Here is a 24,333-nt window from a genome sequence, read left to right on the forward strand (position 1 = left end):
ACTGGATTGAGACTCTTACTGCAACTGCTTCCAAAGATATTTGTAGTTGGAGGTGTTTTCACGGAATTCTGGAGTTGATTAAAATTGCCACTTTACCATGAGCTCCAATGGAAGGGAATCGGTCTTGTCTATAGGTACCGTAATGGTTCACTGCTGGGTTTACTTGTGGAGTTTAGGTTAGTTTCTTGAAGGCAGACACCTACCGGATGATATTTATCAATTAGGTCGTGAATGTCATCAATGTTACTGTGGAAACCTTGACAATTCCACAGTATTATTGTGCGCATTATATTGGCTTTGTATTTGTATCTGTCTTTTTACAAATGGGGGTCTGCTTTGATAGCTCAGGCTTTTTCTCTTTTCTGGGGAAAAATGGATGAACTTCCATGTCTTCCTCGGCATATATCTCTAAGATTGGTTCCTCTGAGACTTCTTTTTCATATGTATCCATATGATCATGGACAGAGAGTTTGTCATCTGTATCTATGTCTTTAGTATTTGTGGTTGGCTGCGACGTGGAAGACATATCTGGCGGAATTGTAACAGGTATATTGATGGCTTGATCGGAAGTTGGTGTTGAGAGTGATTTTGCTGATGTAGCTAGGATTGATTTATTTATTTATTTGGTTTTTTTTTTTAGGAGCATTAGCAACTAAGGCCATATTGCTCTGGATATGCGGTGGTCATTCCCTGACCTTTCCGCATCCTCCGTATTTGGTGGTGACGGGCTTGAACCCCGGTCTAATCAAGAAGCGTGTGCTACGCACTGCTGCTCCTTCCCACCTGGCTATGGAGGCGCCTGCTAGGATTGAGCAAGTCCAATCAGATATAGAGATGTTGGGCAGAACTGTAACATTAGTTTGAACTGCAGTGGTAGTGGTGGTAACAGCAGTTATCTGTTTATGCTGTTGGACAGTTGCTGCATATGAGCGTGTTACTGTAATTGGTGATATTTGTTTCTTTGCTTCAGGATAGGAAACTTTATGGATCATTTTTTCTGAATCATTTTTTTTTTTTCTTTTTTCCACAGTCTTTGGAGTAAGCGGAATGATTGCCTCTACAGTTTGGACACTGTAAGGATTGTGCAGAACATTCAGTATGGATATGATCTTTAGATCCACGTGAAGCACATACAGCAGTCCCTCGACATACTGCCTGTGAATGCCCAAATTTCTGACATTTATAGCATCTAATAGGGTTTGGTATATACGGTCGGATATGACAGTTCAAGTATCCAGCCTTTACAGAAGTTGGTAGATTTGGTAAGCTGAACATTAGTATGATGTTTCTGGTTGGAAGTAATGAACCATCCTTTTTAATTAGGATTCTTGTAACCTGAATAACATTTTGGTCTGAGAGTTCTTGTTTAATTTCTTCCTCGGATATGTGTAGAAGATCCCATTCTGTTATAACTCCTTTTGAGTAGTTTAAGGTGGCACGAGGTGACACTTCTATGGGAGTTCTTCCAAGTGTTTTCAATTTAAGTAAATTGTTACTGCATTACAAAAAAATCCAACAGTTGGCGAGAACATTGCTTCTGGAAAGGCATCAGCAATCTTGGAACTCATTATGCTCTAGAGACCTTAACATGTACACACGGCCATGTAAAATGCTGTGGGCAGACCCATAACTAATTGTCACTGCATTTGTGATGAAATGAATTGTCACACATCTGTCACTCAGCACCAGCTGCTCAACCTTTGCAACCATCTCACTGCCTGTGGATGTTGATGGTCTTCCTTCTCTTGGCTCATCAAAGACACTTGTACGATCACACTGGAACTCCTGTTTCCACTTTTTTATAGTTCATAGGATGGACAATTCTTCCCACATACAGCTTTCATTTCTCTGTCAATTTCCTGAACTCTCTTGCCCTGCAAATGCAGGAACTTGATTACTGCTTGATACTCCACTTTGTCAACCATAGTGCCTTTCTCAGATTCCGCGCTCCACCTCTGGTGTACAATCACCTATGGGAATGAAATTTCACTTGCTAGTTATTGAATATGTAGACAACTTATATTAAAAACGAATCCTCCTACTGATGTTTTATATAGGTCAGGGTACAAACTTTTTGACACCCCCTCATATATATATATTTATTATTATTTTTTTTTTTCTTCTTCTTTTTTTTCCTTCTTTTTAATAAAAGGTACAAAACAAACAACAGTTTTAAACATTTAATTTTTTTATTCAAAACTAAAAATTACATAATATGTAATGCAATACAGTAAGAAATATTAAAATATTGGGATACTCCAAATAGAATTTCAAAAAACCCCAAGATTTTCCAGAAATTAAAAAGAAAGGATGGCACCTGTCAGGTTCTCTGCCACTAACTCTGTTACTTTATGGGGCATTACCACTTCAGGCTTAAGAAATACAGACAGCCTTACATTGCGCAAACTTAAGTGCTTAAATTTTCACTATTCTCCAGTAATCACTTTGCCTCAAGATCTGATTGGCATTCACAGTTCCAAGTGGATGTAGTGCTTGTTATATTCTTCCTGATTTTAAATCTTTTGCTGTAAGAAAGCTTAATGTATGTCATGAGACAATTGCAGTTCCCTATTTTGTATAATGCTCCCTCTGGTGTTAGTGAGGATTCCAGGGGGGGGGGGGGGGTTGTTAAAAAAATAAGCAGATATTCCAGAGTCCTGGCTCTTAATAGGAGGGATATCCTGAAGAATTAAGAAATGGTTCTATACAGTTTATACAGTCTATAAAGAGACAGTCAACCTGAAGGAGTCATCACGTTTCTGATGGATGGAAATGCTCAGAAAAGACAGATGATTATTTGCTTTTAGCTCCAATGTTAGACTGTTTTTAGCATTGAGAAGGGGTTCAAAACAAAATCATTCCATGTTCTCTGAAAAGGAAGAGAAATTTCCAATTAACCTTCTTAGCCTCATGTAAATTTTATTTTTTCTTTTTTTTTGTCATTGTAAATTTTACTAAGGACACATGGTAGAATGTTTTGACAGATCTGGATTATATATCTGTAATATGAGTTGCCACTTTAAAAAAAAAAAAAAATGCCATCACATTAAATGACTTTTCTTTAATGTAGAGTGAGTGTTTATTTTCCCTCATTATGGTGTTTTAACTTTGACAAAGAACCTTGTACAGGCCATTGTTAATCAATTTCTCTAAAATGTAATATATCGATTTCATAGATTCAAAAAAGGAGAAAGAAAATAGGGATTAATGAAAGATATATATATACCTGTTTCTAATGAAAAACTGGTACTCGACTAGAAGTGTGACAATGAAGAAAGCACTACCCTGAACAGCTAAAAATACCAAATTACGTCCCAGGAACCTCCATCCTAAAGGATCCCGAAACATATTGATTCCTAAATTTAAAAGAAAAAACAAAAAATCATAATTAATGCAATTTCAAATATGTATAACTTAATCTAACTGATAAAACATATTTTATTATGTTAGTACATTATAAATATCTCATAAGTTTGATTTTGTGAATTTATGATATCAGGATAGAATTAATTGCTTAAAATGAAAATAAAATAATTTGCTTAAAATAATAATTGGCAGTTTACAAAAAACCAAAATTTACCAACAACAATACATCAGTGTTAGCATTAGTAAAGGCATAGGATGCAAGAAAACAAGCTTATACAGCTTCAGCCAAAAAAAAAAAAAAAAAAACACTTCCCATTTCACCCATCCATTCACTCCAAAGGTTTGTCCAGTTCTTCCTTGAATTTGTTTAAGCTATCAACTTCCACAACGATAGATGAAAGTTTGTTCCAGCAATCAACTAGCTGTTGGCTAAAGGCAGATTTCCACACATCTATTTTACAACTAGTTTTGCTCGATTTGAGTTTATGCCCCCTCAGATTAGTAATCTGAGCAAGAGGGAGAATCCCACCAGCATTGAGCCTGCTCTAACCATTCAAGATCTTATACACCTCAATCAGATCACCTCCCAGGTGCCTAGTTTCCAGATAATACAATTTGCAGAATATAAGCCTTTCTTGGTTCTTAAGAGCACCCCTTTGTTCCCCTCACCAATCTCATTGTCATTCTCTGCACTCATTGTAGCAACTCTACATCCTTCCTAAAATGGGGCCTCCAGATGTGTACACAATACTCAAGGTGTGGCCTGACTGTTGCCTTATACAAAGGGACAAGCACCTTCTTATGCCTGCTAGCAAAATTCATGTATATCATTGACAAGATCTCATGACCTGCTCTGACAGCCTTTCTGCACTGCTAGGAAAACTTCATATAAGCCTGCACAATTACCCCAAGGTTTTTTTTATTCTCCACTATCCTGAATATAGCACTGCACAGTTGGTACATTACTCTGGGGTTACTGCTACCCATATGCATTATTTTCATTTGTCAATGTTAAACTTCAGTTGCCAGCTCTTAGCCCATTTGTCCAACTCTTCTAGATCCTGTTGCAGCAGTGTACCACCATTATTGTCATTAACAACCGTGCCAACCTTTGTGTCATGTGCAAACTTCGACATTAGGCCTGATACACATTCATTACTATCATTGATATAGAAAACAACAATTAGACTCCATTATTTTCCTCAGAACAGAAGTTAAACTAACAGGTAATTACTCGTGTCACCCTTTGATCCCCATTTTTGAATTGAATTGGGGATACATTTGCACATCTCTAGTCCCTGGGGACCTCCCCCCACCAAGTCCAAGGGTGCTCTCACAATCATGGCTGAGGGTTTGCTTTCTTCCTTTGTTGCCTCCTTCAGTATAACTGGATAGATCCCATCCACCGCAAGTGCCTTTCTTATGTTTAATTTCAATAATTCCTCCTTCACTTTGCTCTCAGTTATTACAAAATCATTTAGCTCCCTGTTTGACTTTAAAAAGCTTCTATCCTCCACTTCCCTACAGAATTCCTCATGTGTGAATGTAGATTCAAAATACTCGGTCAGTTTGTCAGCTATCTGAGCAGGATCATCAAAAGACGAACCATTGATATCAAGTGGACCAATTTGATTCATCCCCTTCCTTCTAGAGTTCGATTTATGCAATTTATGCATTTAAAATTTAAATTTCTTAATTCAGCTTTATTACTTTTGATACAGAAGTATTAATTTGGACTCTTATTCTTAAATATCATCAATTACATTTTAAATCTTACCTACCTTAACTAAAATGGTATAGGGCGCATTAAAGTGGTAACTTCAAAAATCATTGTTGGCCTTCTTGTGTGGCTATGAAATGGTAAGGATGTGTTCTAGTAACGATGGTCTAAATACAATTTCTTTTGTCTTCTAATTGGGTTAATATCTGTGAGGCCAACAGTTCCTTAAATCCTCAATAAGAGTTTTCTGGGTAGTAGAGCCGCTACCTTCACGTTGCTTGGGATGGGAGTTAAGGAACCGGGTGTTCTCAGCACGCGCACACACATACTTGCCAGCCTTGGGGCTATGCCCTTACAGATGCACCAGCGGCATACAGCCCTGGTTACTGCCATTTATACAATTACACTTTGAATACTTTAAGTTCCTTTATACCAGTTTGCAGCAAAAAATTTATGCCTCCCTAACCTCAGGGGCTCACATCTGGTGAGTATGGGCTTGGCACACCCAGGGTCTTGAGCTGGATATCATCATTCTTCTCTTTCTTGGTGATTCCCTTTTACTTCTGACACTGTCTCTCTCTCTTAGGGTAACTTGGAAATTTTTTTTAGCTGGTGCAGCATAAGCCTCAGGCTTCCTTGCACCATATAGCTAATGATAATAATAATAATTTTAATATTATTTTTAATATGGTATTTTTGTCCCCTTATTTAGATGCTTTCCATTATATGAGTATTTTATCATATTCTAACTGGTATCAGAGTTCACACAAACAGAAAGCAGTTTTGTTAATTACTTTTACTTGTCCATTGATGGGTATTGATCCCTGTTGAGTGCCTATTAATGTATACAGGCAATAATTAGTACTTATTTATCTAGTGTTATATTATGCTTTTATTTAGTATCTTATTCTCTAATACCTTGCCTTTATGTATTTAATGCCATTAGCTTCATATCTTGGGCTAATTAAAAATGATTCTCACAGTATGGCATTGGATAATGGTTGATAATGCTCAGCTATGTAAAATAACACACACAAAAAAAAAATAATATATATATATATATATTTATATATTTGAATAATGAAATAGTTCAAACAAGGTAGTGAAAGAAAATAGTTGAAAATGGTAGTAAAAGAAGTTAAAAGAAATAAAGCAATCATCAGAGGCAGCAAAATGCATATACATGATGCCTAAATTATAACTAAAAGTAAATTTAAAATAAAAACTAATGCCAGTAGCATGGCAAAACTGTAGAGCGAAAATAATAAAATAAACAAAATAATTAAATCAACAAGGAAGGTAACAAGACTAAAAATTGTAGTAGAAACTCTCCAAAATAATTTAGAAAATCCAATTAATAATCATAAAAATCAATTAAATTTTAGTGCCAATTACATAAAAAATTTTAATGGCGCCCTCCTTGTAGGGAACCAGGTCAAAATAGTGTGAAATATCACAAATAGAGTTGTAAACTAACTACAATAAAATAAAACCAAATTAACAAAAATAGACTGACCATTATGCCCCATATTGACAGAGGACCACAAGGCCAATAATCGCTGCATTTCAATTGTTAGACAAATCACTACAACGCCGAACCGAATGAAGGATCAGTCCATCATCCGATTCCAGGATCGAACCGCCAATGCAGAAGATTTGAATAACGGTGGTCCTTATGCAGCGAAAAATAAAAATATAGAACACTCTAGCACTCCAGAGCAAAGCCACACCACTGACAACACAATGCAAGTTTAACCAGATTATATAGACAGATAAAGAACTATAGATGGTGGTATGGGTGCAGCATTAGCAAATCAAACCCACTACTACCATGTGATATACATATATTTGAATAACGAAATATAGTTGAAAAAAGGTTGTGAAAGAAAATAGTTGAAAACGGTAGTAAAAGAAATTAAAAGAAATAAAATTTTATAAATTATTTTGGAGAGTTTCTAATACAATTTTTAGTCTTGTTACCTTCCCTGTAGATTAAATTATTTTCCCTCTACAGTTTTTCCATGATACTGACATTAGTTTTTATTTTAAATTTACTTTTAGTTATATTTTAGGCATCATATAGAGGAATATGCATTTTGCTGCCTCTGATGATTGCTTTATTTCTTTTAATTTCTTTTACTACCATTTTCAACTATTTTCTTTCACTACCTTTTTTTCAACTATATTTCATTATTCATATATATATATATATATATATCACATGGTAGTAGTGGTTCTGATTTGCTAATGCTGCACCTACTGCCATCTATAGTTCTTTATCTGTCTATATAATCTGGTTAAACTTACATTGTGTCAGTGGTGTGGCTTTGCTCTGGACTGCTAGTCTGTTCTATATTTTTATTTTTCGCTGCATAAGGACCATCGTTATTCAAATCTTCTGCATTGGTGGTTCGATCTGGGGATCAGATGGTGGACTGATCCTTCGTTCGGTTCAGCATTGTAGTGATTTGTTTAACAATTGAAATGCAGCGATTCCCTGACCATTATTGGCCTTGTGGTCCTCTGTCAATATGGGGCATAATGGTCAGTCTGTTTTTGTTAATTTGGTTTTATTTTATTGTAGTCAGTTTACAACTCTATTTGCGATATTTCAAACTATTTGGACCTGGTACCCTACAAGGAGAGCGCCATTAAAAGTTTTTATGTAATTGGCACTAAAATTTAACTGATTATTTATTTATGATTATTAATTGGATATTCTAAATTATTTTGGAGAGTTTCTACTACAATTTTTAGTCTTGTTACCTTCCCTGTTCATTTAATTATTTTGTTTATTTTATTATTTTCACTCTACAGTTTTGCCATGCTACTGGCATTAGTTTTTATTTTAAATTTACTTTAAGTACTAAAACTAAGAAGAACATATCAAAACTAATAAGTTTGATGTGTTTGTGAAAAACTCAAGCAGGCTGAGTAGCTTATCCATGTTATTTCTGTATAACACCAGCCACACTGATGTGGTACCTAAAGCGTTTGGTGAAGAAAAATAAAATAAAATAAAAAAATTCACAATTTGTCTATTATACGAGGGGATATCAAAAAGTTCATACCCTGACCTAGATAAAACATCAGTAGGAAGATGCCATTCTTCATATAACATGAAGACATGTTAGTTATTGAATATGTCTACATATTCAATAACTAAAATGTGAAATTCCATTCCCGTAGGTGATCGTACACCAGAGGTGGAGCCTGGAATCTAAGGAAGGACGAGCAGAAGGTTGACAAAGTGGAGTAACGAGCAGTGATCAAGTTCCTGCACTTGCAGGGCAAGAAAGTTCAGGAAATTGATGAAGAAATAAAAGCTGTGTGCGAGAAGAATTGTCCATCCTATGACACCGTAAAAAAGTGGAAACGGGAGTCCCGGTATGCTCGTACAAGTGTCTTTGGTGAGTTTTTTTTTTTTTTTGGTAGTTGTTGGCGCATAGGCTTCTGTGGCCATAATGCACCTCCCAAGGTTTTTGCAGTACTTTGATCCAAGCCCGAGGCGGGAATCGAACCCGCGACCTTTGGGTTGCCAGGCAGGCACTTTGCCCACCCGGCTAGCCCGGTTGGCCTTTGGTGAGCCAAGAAAAGGAAGGCCATCAACATCCGCAGAGAGTTGCAAAGGTTGATCAGCTGGTCTGAGTGACAGATGTGTGGCAATTGATTTCATCGCAAAATGCAGTGGGAATTAGTTATGGGTCTGCTCACATCATTTTACATGACCAAGGTCTCCACATAAGATGAGTTCCAAGATTGCTGACGCTTCTGCAGAAGCAATGTCAAATGCAATGTTCTTGCCAACTGTTGGATTTGTGTAATGCAAATGTTGAGAACTTTTTTGATAGGTTGGTGAGAAATGATGAATGCTGAATGTACCAGCATGATCTGGAGACTAAAGACATGTCAAAGCAAAAGTAGTGGTTCTGACCTGCCAACACTGCACCTACCGGAGGTGGAGAAGAGGCGTGAAATTACGCCTCTTCTCCACGTCCCAAAAAGGCAAAGACCACTCCATCTGCGAAGAAGATGATGTTGTCCATGTTTTGGGACAGAAAAGGGGGGTTAGCCTGAAAGATTAACTACCTCGTGGTTCCACACTTATTGGAGAATACTACAGAAATCTGAAAACGTTATGTGATGTTTTGAAGGGTGAAAAGGAGTGGAATGTTAACCAAAGGTAGACAATGCACCAGCTCACCACCAAATTTGTTGCCTAGTGTGGCTCAAACTACTGCAGCAAATTCTTCTGATCTAGCAAGATCAGACGACTTCTTGTTTCAAGAAATGAAGAAACCATTGTGTGGATGCCACTTTGATTCATCTCAGGAAGTCATCAATGAAGTGGAATCGTGGTTTCAGGCAAAAAGTGCAGACTTCTATGATCAAGGGTTTAAACAACTGCTCCATAGATGGGAGAAATGTGCTACTATAAATGGAGAGTACAAATTTTTTGATACCCTCTCGTATAACTTTTTATTTGTAGTAATTTTGTAATGGTGAGTTCGTAGCTTTTATTTATTTTTTTTCTTATAGTGCACTTATATAATGCACAAAAATTTCACTGTAGTGAAGTTTTTGTGCATTATAAAAGTGCAGTTTCTATCATACATAAAATTGATTTTTTTTTTTAAATTTTATTCACAATGCTTTATATAAGTGGAATCATGATTTGTTATAATTACATTATTATTATTAGGCATAGGGTGCAAGGAAGCCCGAGGCTTATACTGCACCAGCAAAAAAATTCCCGAGTTACCCTGAGGGAGAGAGAGAGAAGTAGAAAGGAATCACCAAGAAAGAGAAGAATGATGATATCCAGCTCGGGACCCTGGGTGTGCCAAGCCCATACTCACCAGATGTGAGCCCCTGGGGTAATGATAGTTTTGTTTCTTACAATTAAATATATTTGGGCCTGATGTAGCCAAGTGGTCAAGAGCAAGAGTGCATAGCACATGTTCCTTGAGTGGACCTTGAGTCATGGGGTTCAAGCCCGTGACTACTAAATATGATAAATATTTGTATTGACGATTTATTGATTTGGTTGTCGTGTCGGAGCATAAACAGAAAAATTAATTATTTTTTTATTAACTATATCAATTTCTGAGTGTAATTAGAAAACAATAAAATAAAACTGTAAAATAAAACTAAAAAAAAAAAAAAAAAAATTAGAAAAAATTTTGAATAATCAAAATGTTGAATAACTACTTTTGGATAACTGGAATTACACTGTACTCAACACCAAATTTTATCATATTTTATACCTGAAGAAATCAAAACTTTTTTTTTAATTTAAAATATAAGGGAAAAATACTATTAATTCCATAATATTTGAAAAATATTCTGCATTCCCTAATTTTGAAAGAAAACTCAATGAAAGTAAAAGTTACTTGCTGTAGCTATCTGATATCTTATTCCCGCTATGTCACAAATTTGTAATTAAACTCTCAAAACACTAGAAAAAAAATTAAACATAAATCGCACATTAATTTATGAAAAATATATAAAGGCAAAAATCTAATCTATTATATACAATGGATGTACAAATCACTAGAGTACAAATCAGTCCTAGACTATAATCCTTCCATTTGCTATTTTCATCCATGCAATCCTATCTCCCGTTAGATCTTTAGCCTTAACCAGAGTAAGCCCTTTTTTTCCCCCATGCTTGCTTGACACAATATCCACCATTCCCCTTGGTTTGCCTTGGTCTATTACCATTTATTTTCACTTCAAGTATCAGTGTATATAATTGTCTTCTCTCCCAGCCTTTCTACATTCTTGTACCACTTTAATTCTTCTGCCCTTACATATTGTATATTACCCCAAATTTCTTCATTTGTATTATGGTCTTGTTTTTCTTCCATCTAACACATGGAAGCAAAAGGAGGACAATAATAAGAAATTCCATTTGTTAGATGAGTTTGTTTTTCTTAAAATTCTAATTTCTAAAGATTCGAATTTTTGATCAAGTTTTATTTTTTGTTTAGCTCTCAGCCATATAGATTAAGTTAGCCTTAAAAACAATTTTATACACATCTAATTTCATCACTGACTAATTTCTCTTTTCTACAAATGAATTTACTTAGTTTACTTTATTTCCAATACTTCCTGCTAAATTATTATATTATTTATTTCAGACATGTAATCTTCCATCTTTAATAAAGCCTGTTGCTAGTGTACGTAATTAGCATTAGCAGAGCCAAATGACGAAAAAAGCAAGCAGCATCAGCCACAAAAAAAAAAAAAAAAAAAACAAACACACACACCCCACTACACCTCCCATTTCACCTATTCATTATTCTCTCCAATAGTTTGTCAATCAAACACCCACTGAATAAAGGCAAACTTCTGCACATATATTCTGCAATCGTCTTTCCTCAATTTCAATCACTGTGGTCTGAGCAAGAGGAAGAATCCCATTAGCATTGAGCATGCTCAATCCATTCAAAGCCTTAAACACCTCAATTACATCCCGTTGCAGGTACCTAGTCTCTATCTAGCCACTGCTGCAATCTGCAGAAATTAAGCCTTTCTTAGTAAGAGCACCCTTTGTTCCACTCACCAATCTTCTTGCACTTCTCTGTACTCGTTCCACCAGCTCGACATCCTTCTTAAAATGAGGCCTACAGACCTGTATGCAGTACTCAAGATGTGGCCTGATTACTGCCTTATACAATGGGATAATCACCTCCATATCCATGATAGCAACATTCCTATTTTGGGTTACTGCTTCCCATATGCAGTACTTTACATTTGTATTTTCGTATATCATTGACAAAACACCATGAGCTGTCCTGGCAGCCTCTCTGCACTGCTCAGAGAACTTAATATCTGACTGCATAATTACCACCAGGTCTTTTTCATATTCCACCTATCCTGAGTGTAATACCACACAGTTGGTACTGTTAATCTGGAGTTACTGCTACCCATATGCAGTAATTTGCATTTAACGACTTTAAACTACCATTGCCATTTCTCAGCCCATTTGCCGAAGTTTTCTAGATCCTGTAGCAGTAACATACTGTCATTACTGACATTAATGACCCTGCCAACCAAAGTAAGATCTGCAAACTTGAACATTATCCACAAAGACCCCAATCCACAAAGGGTCAAGGAGAGACACAGGTAATTACAGACCTGTTATTTTAACTTCTGTTCCAGGGAAATTACTGGAGGCACTGGTTAAAGAAGCATTGCAGGATCATCTAGACAAGACTTCAGTTTTAGCTCGGACACAGCATGAGTTTGTTAAGGGGAAGTCTTCTCTGACCAATTTTGATTGGATACTATGATGTAGTCACAAAGGAACTGGATGCAAAGAATAATTTTGATATATGATATATTTGGATCTTAGAAAGGCTTTTGATACTGTTGCACATGTAAGACTGCTGCACAAATTGGAGCAGTGTGGCATTGGAGGCAAATTGCTGCTATGGATAAAGAGATGGTTGAGTGGGAGAAGACAGAGAGTGGTAATCAATGGACACTGCTCTTTGTGGACTAATGTTATTAGTGGAGAGCCCAGGGTTCAGTGTTGGGTCCATTGTTGTTTTGTGTATTTATTAATGATATTGATAATGGTATATCAGATGATACAAAGGTCGGCAGCGTTGTTAATGATACTAATAACAGTATGCTGCTGCAATAAGATCTAGAAAAGTTGAGCAGATGGGTTGAGAGGTGGCAACTGAAGTTTAACATTGACAAATGTAAAGTACTGCATATGGGAAGCAGTAACCCCAAAGTAATGTATCAATTGTGTGGTTCTACATTGACAGTGGTAGAGAATGAAAAGGACCTGTGGGTAATTGTGCAGGCAGATACGAAGTTTTCTGAGCAGTGCAGACAGTCTGCAAGAGTAGCTCATGGTGTCTTGTCAATAATATACAGGAATTTTTCTAGCAGGGATAAGGAAGTGCTTAATAATAATATCCCCTTGTATAAGGCAATGGTCAGGCCACACCTTGAGTATTGTATATAGGTCTGGAGGCCTCATTTGAAGAAGAAGAATGTAGAGCTGTTGAAATGAGTACAGAGAAGGGCAACAAGATTAGTGAATGGACCAAAGGGTTGTTCTTACAAAGAAAGGCTTAAGTTTTGCAAATTAGTGTCTGGAGACTAGGCACCTGCAAGGTGATCTGATTGAGGTATATAAAGTTTTGAATGGTTTGAGCATGCTCAATGCTGATGGGATTCTTCCTCTTGCTCAGAATAATCGCCTGAGAGGGCATAAATTAAAATTGAAGAAAGACAGTTGTAGGATAGATGTGCAGAAGTTTGCCTTTAGCCATCGGGTGGTTGTAGAAGCTATCAACTTGTACATCTGTCGTTGTAGAAGTTGATAGCTTAATCAGATTCGAGGCAGAAGCAGACAAACATTTGGTGCGAGTGGATGGGTGTCTGTGTGTGTGTTTTTTTTTTTTTTCTGATGCTGTATAAGCTTGTTTTCTTGCATCATGTAAGCGCCCTTGCTAATTCTAAGAAAAATGCTAATTAAACCTGATAAGCCTTCAACATTATCATTGATAAATATAAAAAACAACAAACAACAATGGACCCAACACACTGGGGAAATCCACTAATAAGATTAGTTCACAAAGAGCAATATCCAATGATTACACTATCAGTCTTCACCCCCTCTACCATCCCTTTATTCATATCAGAAACTTGTCCTTAATGTCACGTTAATTTGTAGCAGTCTTTTATGTGCATTGATATCAAAAGCTTTCTGAAATTCAAGTATATGATATCAAAATAAATTATTGCATCCAGTGCCTTTGTGACCACATAGTAGTATCCAATAAAATTGGTCAAAAAAATTTCCCCTTAACAAACCCATGTTGTGTCTGAAGTATAATTGCAGCCTTATCTAGACAGTCCTTCATAACTTCTTTTACCAGTGACTCCATTATTTTCCTTGAAACAGAAGTTAAACTAACAGGTCTGTAAATACTCTTATCACCCTTTGATCCCTTTGGACATCTCCTGTTTGTGGGACATACTCTGAATCCAAGGATGCTCTCATAATTATGGCTGAGAGTTTGCTAACTTCCTTTGGTGCCTCCCATTATATAATTCTAATATCCCATCCACCTCAGGTACCTTCTTTTGTTTAAATTCAACAATTTCTATTCCACTTTCCTGTCAGTTATTACAAAATCATTTAGCTTCCTTGGCATCCCTTTCCTAAAGAATTCGTTATGTGTAAATGTAGTGTAAAAAATTATGGAAATCCTAAAGTCTCAAAACTTTATTAAACCTGTTGGACAGACAACTTGTCTGTCCAACATGTGTAAATGTAGTTGCAAAATACCAATTCAGTTTATCAGCAACTTGGGCACGATCATCAATAGTCAAACCATTGACATCGGGTGGACCAATCTAATTCATCCCCTTCCATCTAGTGTTTATGTAAGTAAAGAAGACTTTGCATCGTTTGCCACAGGTTTCTCATAATCTGTCTTTGCTTGCCTGACCACCTTTGTGACTTGATTGCTGACTGGTTTATATCTACCACAGGCTTCTGTGTCACCCAATAATTTATATGCATCCCATGCACTTTTCTTCTCTGCCAAGAGTGTCATCAGTTCATTTCTTAGTTGATATGAAAAGAGTATTTCTTGGTTTATATGAAAAGCCTAGTAGCTTCTAAGATTAATTCTTTGAATGCTTCCTGTTTAGAATTTAAAAACTGTCTAAGAGCCCTGTAGTCACCTTTACAAAAGCAAAAACCCCTCCTTTTACCATTGATGCTAATTACATCTTTAGGTAAATGTGATCACTGCCACCTTGTGGTTCTTTTATCTGCAGAGTCAATGCATGAATAATCACTGTTGATAATCAGTTTAAGAGTATTACTCCCTTTTATTGCCTTTCTAACATGCTGCTGTAGAAAACAGTCATCTAATAAATCCACAAAAGTCTTGCTAGTCTATGAGTGACCAACCCACAAGTTCCAGTCAATATCTGGAAAGTTAAAATCTCCCATTACATAAGACATTCTGATTTACTGGCCCACTCTATTTTTCTGTACAGCTGTTTGGTGTACCCTGAGTCATTAGGTCTATAAGTGTGATTTTTGCTTTTCCAGTGCCTGTCACACAAAACTGACTCAATGCTGCACTGGCCACCCATGTCAACTGGATGCGCTGCCTTAAATTTTATGTGCTTCTTAACTAGATGCATAATCTCTCCCCATCCTCCTATCCAGTCTGTCCTTTCTGTATTGCTGTAACTTTGGGGACCTGCACAGTCACCAGAGGCTGCCCTTACACTCAGGGATCCATTCTAGGCTCTCTGTGATGGAACGTGGTCTTTGATGGGTGGTTAAAGGAGGAGCAGGAAAATGTCATCAAAGTGGACATGGACGATTTGGCTGTCCTGCTTCTTGGAAGCTCAAGGAGGGATTTGGAGGAACTTGCAAAAGATATCCTGGACCATCTTTCTGGCTGGTTAAACAGACCACTAACAATCAAACTCAATGATCAGGCAATCCATATGGAGACCACATATAAATATCTTGGCATTTTACTGGACAGCAAGTTGAGCTTCATCCCACATGCCAAGTATATAGTAAAAAAGATTAAACAGGTTACAGGAAAACTAGGGCAGTCTGGGGTGTCAAGCCTTTGACTCTCAGACTGTATTATGAATGCATTTTCATTCCAATTGCTTGCTACGCTGCAGGTGCCTGGGGTCACAGAATCACCAACAGCCTTGTGAAGAAAATACCTACTGCAGGCCCAAAGATTTTTCCTGCTTGCAATCTTGAGAGTCTGCAGAACAGTGTCCACAGTTGCACTCCAGGTCATATGCAGCAAGCTACTGATCCAACATGAAGTAGCCTTCTACCATCTTCAATACTACAGAAGGAAGAGCCTCCCCGCAAGAAACAGAGACAATGCCATACACTTGAACATGTCAACTAAATAAGACAACGAGAGAATAATCAAAGTAATGATGGATGAGTGGAAAAGGCAGTGGACTGGCTTGGTGCTAGGAAGAATCACATATGAATTCCTACCAGAAGCTAAAATATTTGACAAACAATATGTTACATGGTTCAGGCCTGGACTTCACCTATCATTTTTGCTAACCAGACATGGCAATATAAACTCAAAGTTGTACTCTCTTGGACTAACAGACTTATTTCTCTGCCCCTAAGGATCACCAGAGACAGTCAAACACCTAATCTTCTAATGCCACATTTATTCAGGACCTAACAGCTCAACTACAAAAAAATCACTGACGTTTATGTTCAAGAAAATGTCAAAAATCTAATCTCGACCCCTCAAAGATTCACTTCGTTCTCTGACTTTGTGGATGGCCTCTTCAAACACAGGAGAAGAATTCTTACTACTCTAAACAGAACAACCTGGATGCAGATGGGCACTCACTAACAATGACAAAGACCACAGCATGATGCCAAGCCAAAGAATCCTGATTGGAACCAAAGGGTTCCACTATCCTAACTCTACTTTTCTCAAGGGATGCCTCTCTCTTCCATTCCCTACTGCTTATAACTTTATTCCTACCCTCCATAAAATTTTACTTCTCCCACTGACATCTTCATTTCACTTTCACTTTTTTTTTTGGGGCCCAGGGGGTGGCTCCTCTCTGGAGAAACCTCTTCCTGGGTATACCATCAGTACAATGTGAACCCTGGCATGCTTCCATGTGGCAAAGGATGGTGGGAGGCAGTGAAAAAACTCATTCTATGCCCCCCATACCTGCGAAGACTCCAGGAGCCGGCAAACACTCAACAGAACAAACACACCCTAAACACCACACTGCCAGCACTGGCACATGTCTCATACAGATGCTACAATGGTTAATGGGGGAAACCCTGGAGACCACCATGAAACAAACACATTTTGACATTTTATGCTTTCCATATTGGTGATAATTTTAACTAAGACGTTTATAAAGATGACAAGTCTGACGCTGCATTTGCAGTGAATGTGGTGCATGATCATAACCTGACACTTGTCTGAGTAAGTGTCTTAGTTATTTAACTACCTGATGTATATATTTTGTCATAATGGTCAATGACAGTTGTGTTGGTTTCCCCCAATCATCTCTTCTCATTACTAATTAAATTGTATATACTTTCACTTTTGACTATAGTCATCATCGTGCTTTTATATAAGACTCTTAACTGTTTAGTTAATATTTTAAATGCTTTGACATAGAAAAGAATTTTATATTGTATGTTATTCACGGTTTAATATACTTTTATTATCCATAACATTTTTTTATGAAACTGGTTGTCCTCTTTTATATTACCTTTCCTAAACACAATTTATTTTCTGGGGAAGTCTCTTCCTTCTCCTCAATTTCCTATCCTTTTTCCCCTTTCTTCCCTACTTCTCCCACTCATTCCTGTTTCAGTTCTCAAAAATACCCTCACGGATTTTCAGGTAATCCCAGAAAGCTCCAATAAGAATCTTGTGTACAGTTCCTGGCACGCCTCCTCATGGCAAGCGATGGGAGTCCGGGGCAGGGGACCAGGTGGCCTCATCCCTGCTGCAAAGCTGCCAGCACTCGAAACACACACACACACACACACGTTTCATCTATAATGCCTGGGTTTGGTATTATAGAAGAAGAAAAAAAAAAAAAAAAAGATTGCAAGTTTGGGGGTTAAATTTGAAAGTGTCTGCAATTCTGCCCAGACATAATAGGAGGGAGTATATGATGAGAGCCTTGTCATCAGTTCAGCCCTGGAGAGATTGTGCAAGGCTCATGGGGTAGAATTTTTTTTGAGCATGGTCTGTGCTCGTTAACAGGAGAAACTGCTTCTATACTGATGGGATACACTTAAATAGAAGAGTGCAAGAATATTTGCTAATGCTATCGAGGTAGTGTTAGGTAGGTTGAAAAACTGCTTGCTTGGGGGATACACAGATTAATAGATTAACAATAGCAGAGGTGGAAGTGATTCTTTCACCTCTGCTATTGTTTGATTCTGAAAAACAAAAATGCTTTGAATACTTTGTTCTTTCTGTATGTGGATTTTAAAACTGTGAAGCTGTGGTTTTCCTCCCAGTATGAATACATCGTATTTACTGACAAGACGGCTCACTCAGGTCAAAACTGTTTGAGAGGGGGCTTGAGCCAAGATCCTTGGTGTATATGTGGAGAAGCAGAAACTTGGCTTCATGTTTTGTTTCACAGTCATCTCTATTCTGATGCAAGACAGATACTGATGAGAAAAATTTCTGAATTGTTAGACAGTAATGTTCACATGCTTGTGGGTGGTCCAGGAAATTTTGAAGTGGATTTTGAGGATTTTGTGACTAAAGTGTTTCTCAAGAGACTTGAACTAAGTTCCCAAATGGTGGGTACAAGGTAAGTGGATAATTGTTCCCTTTCCTTGAGTTTGGGTTACGTTTGTCACATTGAGGATTTATCCTGCTTTTCCTCCAGCATTTTTATTTACAGTAAAGTTAAAAATTTAGAAGAATTTAACTTCTAGAAACAATTACTTTTTTTTTTTTTAAAGCATGATTGTCGAACAGTTGGTTATAAACCAGTGATAGTTTGTATGGTGACATACTGAAGACTGAAAAAGGGATAGTACTTAAATATGAACACTATTAATTTAATCTAATTTCTATTTGTGCTGGATGAATGAACTTCAACATTGAAGATATATATATATATCTGTGTTGAAAGGTGGTGGTAACTGTTGGGTTAATTAGAAGATTATTTGTTTGGGGATTTATTAGGTGCATTGGCATCTGTGCCCATAATGCACCATTTAATTAGAAGAGCATGTATGGATAGCATGATTGTATGAACTCAAGTCCTTTACACTGTTACAAATAGGGTTCCTGAAGAATGTAAACGTTTTGGAGACTAAACCTGCCATAATTCTATATGATGTATAAATATAGTCCTAAGGTTGGAATAAAAGAAATAATTTCAGTTGATCTACTCTGTGCTAGAGGTGGAAGGAACATCTGATGTGATATTGTAAATACATTAGGAGTAATGAGTGACTTGAGGAGGAAACTTTGTATATAAGTTTATATTGTATGTTTGTGCTGTTTTTGTGCTCTAAAGTTTTTTTTTTTTTTTGAAGTGTTGTTGGATTTCTTTTGACAAAATGTCAGGAATTTTTTAATTAATTTTCTTTTTTTAATTATTTATTTTTTATTTTTATTATTTTTTTGCAGGTACCCAAGACTGGGAAGCCTGGGTACGGGATTTTGCTGGCATCCACAGGTATAGCACTACCTCCTGTGGATGTAGGATTTTGTGCATTGTGCACTGACAGTGGTAAAGGCCTGTAGTTAAGATAGTGTGGTATTCAGGAATGGGCAACTTGAGTACAGGGTCAATGTATCCACTGGTGTTGCACTACCTCCAGTGGATGCAATAAAATATAGGAAACAGGTTCAGCTCCACGTGCCAAGGACGGGCACTGGGCAGCAGTTGTTCAGGTGATGGCTGCTCCCAAGGTGGCAAAGAGGCCTGACACTCACAATACACACACACTACAGAACATTCACTAATATTACGTATACATTAATTAAATACAAGTCAAGCTCGTTTTACAGAGTTTCTGTACTTCATCACAGTGACACTAGGCGGATATGCACATTAGTTTGGGAGCCACCATAGACAGGGTACATATACATACATACATGTCCTTTCTGTATACATTGTATTCCCCCATATTCAAATTCTGAAATCCCAACACCCTGCACATTTGATGTCTTGACCATCACTTCAAATTCATCAAATTTATTTACAATATTCCTAGCACTGGTGTACATGCAAGTATACACACACTTGCTCTTACTCTTAGTTACCCTAACACAGTCCATGTATTTCCTTATTTCATGATGACACCCAGTAGTACTTGAAATCCTCAGCACCTTGATTTCAAGGCGGCTGATCATTCCAATAGAAGCAGTGAAAGAATCACTTTCACCTCTGCTATTGTTAATCTATTAATCTGTGTATCCCCCAAGCAAGCAGTTTTTCAACCTACCTAACACTACCTCAATAGCATTAGCAAATATTCTTGCACTCTTCTATTTAAGTGTATCCCATCAGTATAGAAGCAGTTTCTCCTGTTAACGAGCACAGACCATGCTCAAAAAAAATTCTACCCCATGAGCCTTGCACAATCTCTCCAGGGCTGAACTGATGACAAGGCTCTCATCATATACTCCCTCCTATCATGTCTGGGCAGAATTGCAGACACTTTCAAATTTAACCCCCAAACTCGCGATCTTTTTTTTTTTTTTTTTTTCAATCATTGTTCTGTACTTATTAAGTCTGCAGATCTCCTACTCTTAATGTCATTACTTCCAACTTGCACAATATATCACCTTTTGTGCCCTTACAAGATGTTATCTACCCTTTGACGTGATCAACTTTTGCTCTTGGCACACATACTCTGGTTCTATTTCACCTATTCTTTTTGTACAATATTTTCCTGTTTCTCCGACAATAGAGCCATTGACCACAACTAGCCCCTGTGGGACCAGCACATTCTGCTTTGTGGTTGCCACTGTGTTGCCTAATGATCAAGTGCAAGCTCTGGCATTGATGTCCCTCTACCAATTTAATTCCTTCAGGGGCATCCATTTTGCTCTTCAAGCTCTCATCATCATCAGCAGTTATTTTCAATCTACTGCAGGATGAAGGCCTCTCCAGAAACTTTCCAGTTCCTTCTGTTTTGTGCAATGATCATCCATTTACTACCCACAAACTCATGAATTTCATCTGTCCATCTCTGTCGTTGTCTTCCAGGTTTTCTTCTAGCTCCTCTTGGGTACCATTCCGTTATTTTCTTAGTCCATCTGTCATCATGTCTTCGAGCTATGCGTCCTGCCTAAGACCATTTTAATTTTTTAGTTTTGATAAAATTTTACTTGACTCCTTTACTTTAGTTTGCTGCCTAATCCATGTGTTTCTCTTCTTATCTAAGAGTCTGATTCCCAATATAATTTGTTCCTTTCTTCACTGTGTAGTTCTCAGCTTCTCTCATTCTTTTGGTGAGTGTCCAAGTTTCACTTCCATAAGTCATGGTTGGGAGTATACATTGGTTCTTTATTTTACGTTTCAGACAAATTGGGATATTGGATCTCAGTATGTGACTATATTTCCTGAATGCTATCCACCCAAAATTTATTCTTCTCTTGACTTCCAGCCATTTATCATTATTACAGCTAATGACTTGTCCCAGATAAGTATATGAGCCCACCTTTTCAATTACTGCTCCTTCAATCATTATATCCCATTCTGTGGCATACTTGTTCATCATTACTTTTGTTTTAGCCCGAAATCCTTAGTAACTCTGCATAACTGATTATTTTCCTCTAATTCTTTGGGATTGTGGCTTATGACCACAATTTCATCTGAAAATTGTAAATGGTTTAGGTACTCTTCATTCACACTGACTCCTTTCTGTGACCAGTCTAATATTTTTGAAAGCGTCCTCAAGGGCAGCAGTAAACAACTTTGGAGATATTGCGTCTCCTTGTCGAACCCCTTTCTCAATTTTAAATTTGCTACTCTCTTTGTCTAGTCTAATAAAGGAGGTAGCATTCTCATATATTTTCTTCAAAATCAAAACATATAGGGTATCTATGCCTTGTCTTTCCAGTGCCCGAAACATTGCCTTATGCTGTATAGAGTCAAATGCCAGGCATAATGGTGTTTTATATTAATTTTCTTTCTCCATTAGCTGTGATTATGTGAAGGTGATTCATAGTTGAGAATCCTGTCCTAAAGCCAGCTTCTCTCTTGTGGTTGATTCTCATCAAGTATTCTTTTTAATTTGTTAGTAATGACCCTAGTGAACAACTTGTAGATATGGGATAACAAGCTAATAGGTCTATAGTTTTCAATTTCTGATTTATCTCCTTTCTTATGCAGCAAAACTATGATTGCATTATTCCACTGCTTAGGCATCACACCTTTACTAATGCATTTTGTGAAGAATCTTGCCAGTTTTTGTGTCATGTCTCTTCCTCCCAATTTTAACAACTCTACAGTAACTTCATCTTCCCCCGGGGCTTTCTGATTCTTCATTTTCTTCAATGCATGTTCTACCTCATCGGGTATGTCATATGTGTTACTAATTTGTGATCCATCTTCCCCACTGCTGGAATCATTCCCTCGCTCCTTGTATAATATAGTAGTCTTCTGCTATTTGAATTATGCCTTCTCTGCTATTTATAAATACACCATCGGTATTCTTCAGTTTCAGTATCATGTGTCTTTCTGTATTACTGCCATGGCTGCTGATTTAAGTCCTTTGTTTTTCTCTTAATGCTTGTTCTACTTTTCTTGTGTTAAATCTTCTTATGTCCTCTCTGAGTCTGTTTCTAATGGCTTTGCATAACTCAGTATACTCAATTTTCTCCTTGTCAGTGTTTATCTTGCTCTTCATTTGTCATCTTTGGTTCATCATGAGAAGTGTTTCTTGACTAATTTTTTCTTCTTTGGATTTATTTTTACCTATAGGTTTCTTGAACTTTATCAATTTCAGAAAGTTGTAATATTCCTCGTCGATATCTTGGTCCTGAGCAGTCTGCTGAACCTCAAACTTGTTCTTAGTTCCAGTTTTTCTCCTCTTCTGTTATCTCAAAAACCTTTGTATTATTTACTCGAGTCAGTTTTTTCCTTTCTTTTCTTACATCTATATCAAGTGCGCATCTTACCATTCTGTCATCACTTCCAACATTTACCTTGTTTGGGGGTGTCTCCGTAGCCAGGTGGGCAGGAGCAGCAGTGCGTAGCACATGCTTCTTGATTAGATTGGGGTTCGAGCCCGTGACCACCAAATATGGAGGATGTGGAAAGGTCAGGGGATGTCCACCGCATATCCTCGGAGCAATATGGCCTTATTTGCTAATGCTCCTATAAAACCTGGCGCCTCCGTAGCCAGGTGGGAAGGAGCAGCAGTGCGTAGCACACGCTTCTTGATTAGACCGGGGTTCGAGCCCGTCACCACCAAATACGGAGGATGCGGAAAGGTCAGGGAATGACCACCGCATATCCCCGAGCAATATGGCCTTAGTAATACTGACATTCCTCGAGATTCTGCAAATTCCACAAGTCTTTCATCTCTTTCATTTCTTTCACCAATTCCAAAATTTCCTATAGTTCCCCTTTCTGTGCTGTTTTGTCTCTTTCCAACCTTAGTACGAAGTCCCCCATAATGATAGTGTAGTAGTTTTCTGCTCATCTAGAAGACTCTCAATTTCAGTGTACATTTTTTCAACCTCTTCATCATCATGGCTCGATGTTGGTACATAAATCATTATAACTCATCAAGCTCTCATAACAATGCTGAGTTGGCACAATATCCTTACATTCCTTAAATTGAGCACACACAAAAACGTCCCCTTGGCAATATCATGTGCTATTCCTGATAGCTCTAGAAAAATCAAACAAACCATACATAACATAATTATTAATTAATTACATATTTACTTTGCATTTTCAATTGTTTTTGGGTCTTACAACTCTCAAAACTTTTGTTTCTGATTTAATTAATTTTTATATCAAATTGTATATAGCTTGTATCTGATTTAAAAGATTCTTGAAAATCTTGCAAGCTATTATTTAACAGCACAGTATCATACAATACTAGTTGATAAAATAATAGTAAACTTTTTTCATCTCCCACAATAAACTCTGTTGGAAGCTACATTATTTTATTAAATGGTCCATTAATATTATAAAAAGAAGTGGAGGTAAGGTGTAGCCCTGCCAACTCCAATTTAACCTTAAAATTATTTACCAATAAAAGGCAGATTACTTTCCTTTTATTCTCTTTAAATGATTTTCACTGATGCTATATTTTTCAAAAATTTAGAAGAGCAGATTTCTAAGTACTTTTCACACACTTTTTCAAGATAAAGCAGGAATTCAAATGAAAAATTTTTTTGAAATGGAACACTGTTAATAAAATATCTCATTTTTAATAATCAAGGTCATAACATCACCAATGTGCGATGAACTGGACAGGTGTTCTAGTGATGTGGTCCAATCTGAGTTCTGGATTCAAGAAATCTTAAATTAATCCTAGTATTTCCCAATTGTTGTAAAAGCAAAATGTTCTTCCCCAAGATTACAGTCAAGCTTACAAAAGATTTCAAGATATAAAAATTTTACCTGATAACTTAAAGTGAAATTCCTCCGTAAATTATACATTCAGCAGTATTCCCCATTTTATAAATTTGTACAATTAAGGCTTTGCTCCACCCTACTGG

At 37.0% G+C, this 24,333-nt stretch overlaps 1 protein-coding gene across 1 annotated transcript in view; it reads right to left on the minus strand.

Annotated features, from left to right (window-relative positions):
* LOC150077598 (phospholipid-transporting ATPase ABCA1-like) overlaps window positions 1–24,333 on the minus strand; it is a gene marked incomplete at its 3' end in the record, with an annotated part of 856,770 nt that overhangs the window by 111,812 nt on the left and 720,625 nt on the right. Inside the window, exon 39 of the mRNA XM_090386943.1 lies at window positions 3,227–3,356. Within this exon, the coding sequence (XP_090243069.1) occupies window positions 3,227–3,356 (130 nt within the window). The remainder of the gene's footprint in view (window positions 1–3,226; window positions 3,357–24,333) is intronic.

This window comes from Mastigoproctus giganteus, chromosome 12, assembly GCF_048544385.1.
Source record: "Mastigoproctus giganteus isolate SK-2022 chromosome 12, ASM4854438v1, whole genome shotgun sequence".
Classification (NCBI taxonomy): domain Eukaryota; kingdom Metazoa; phylum Arthropoda; class Arachnida; order Uropygi; family Thelyphonidae; genus Mastigoproctus; species Mastigoproctus giganteus.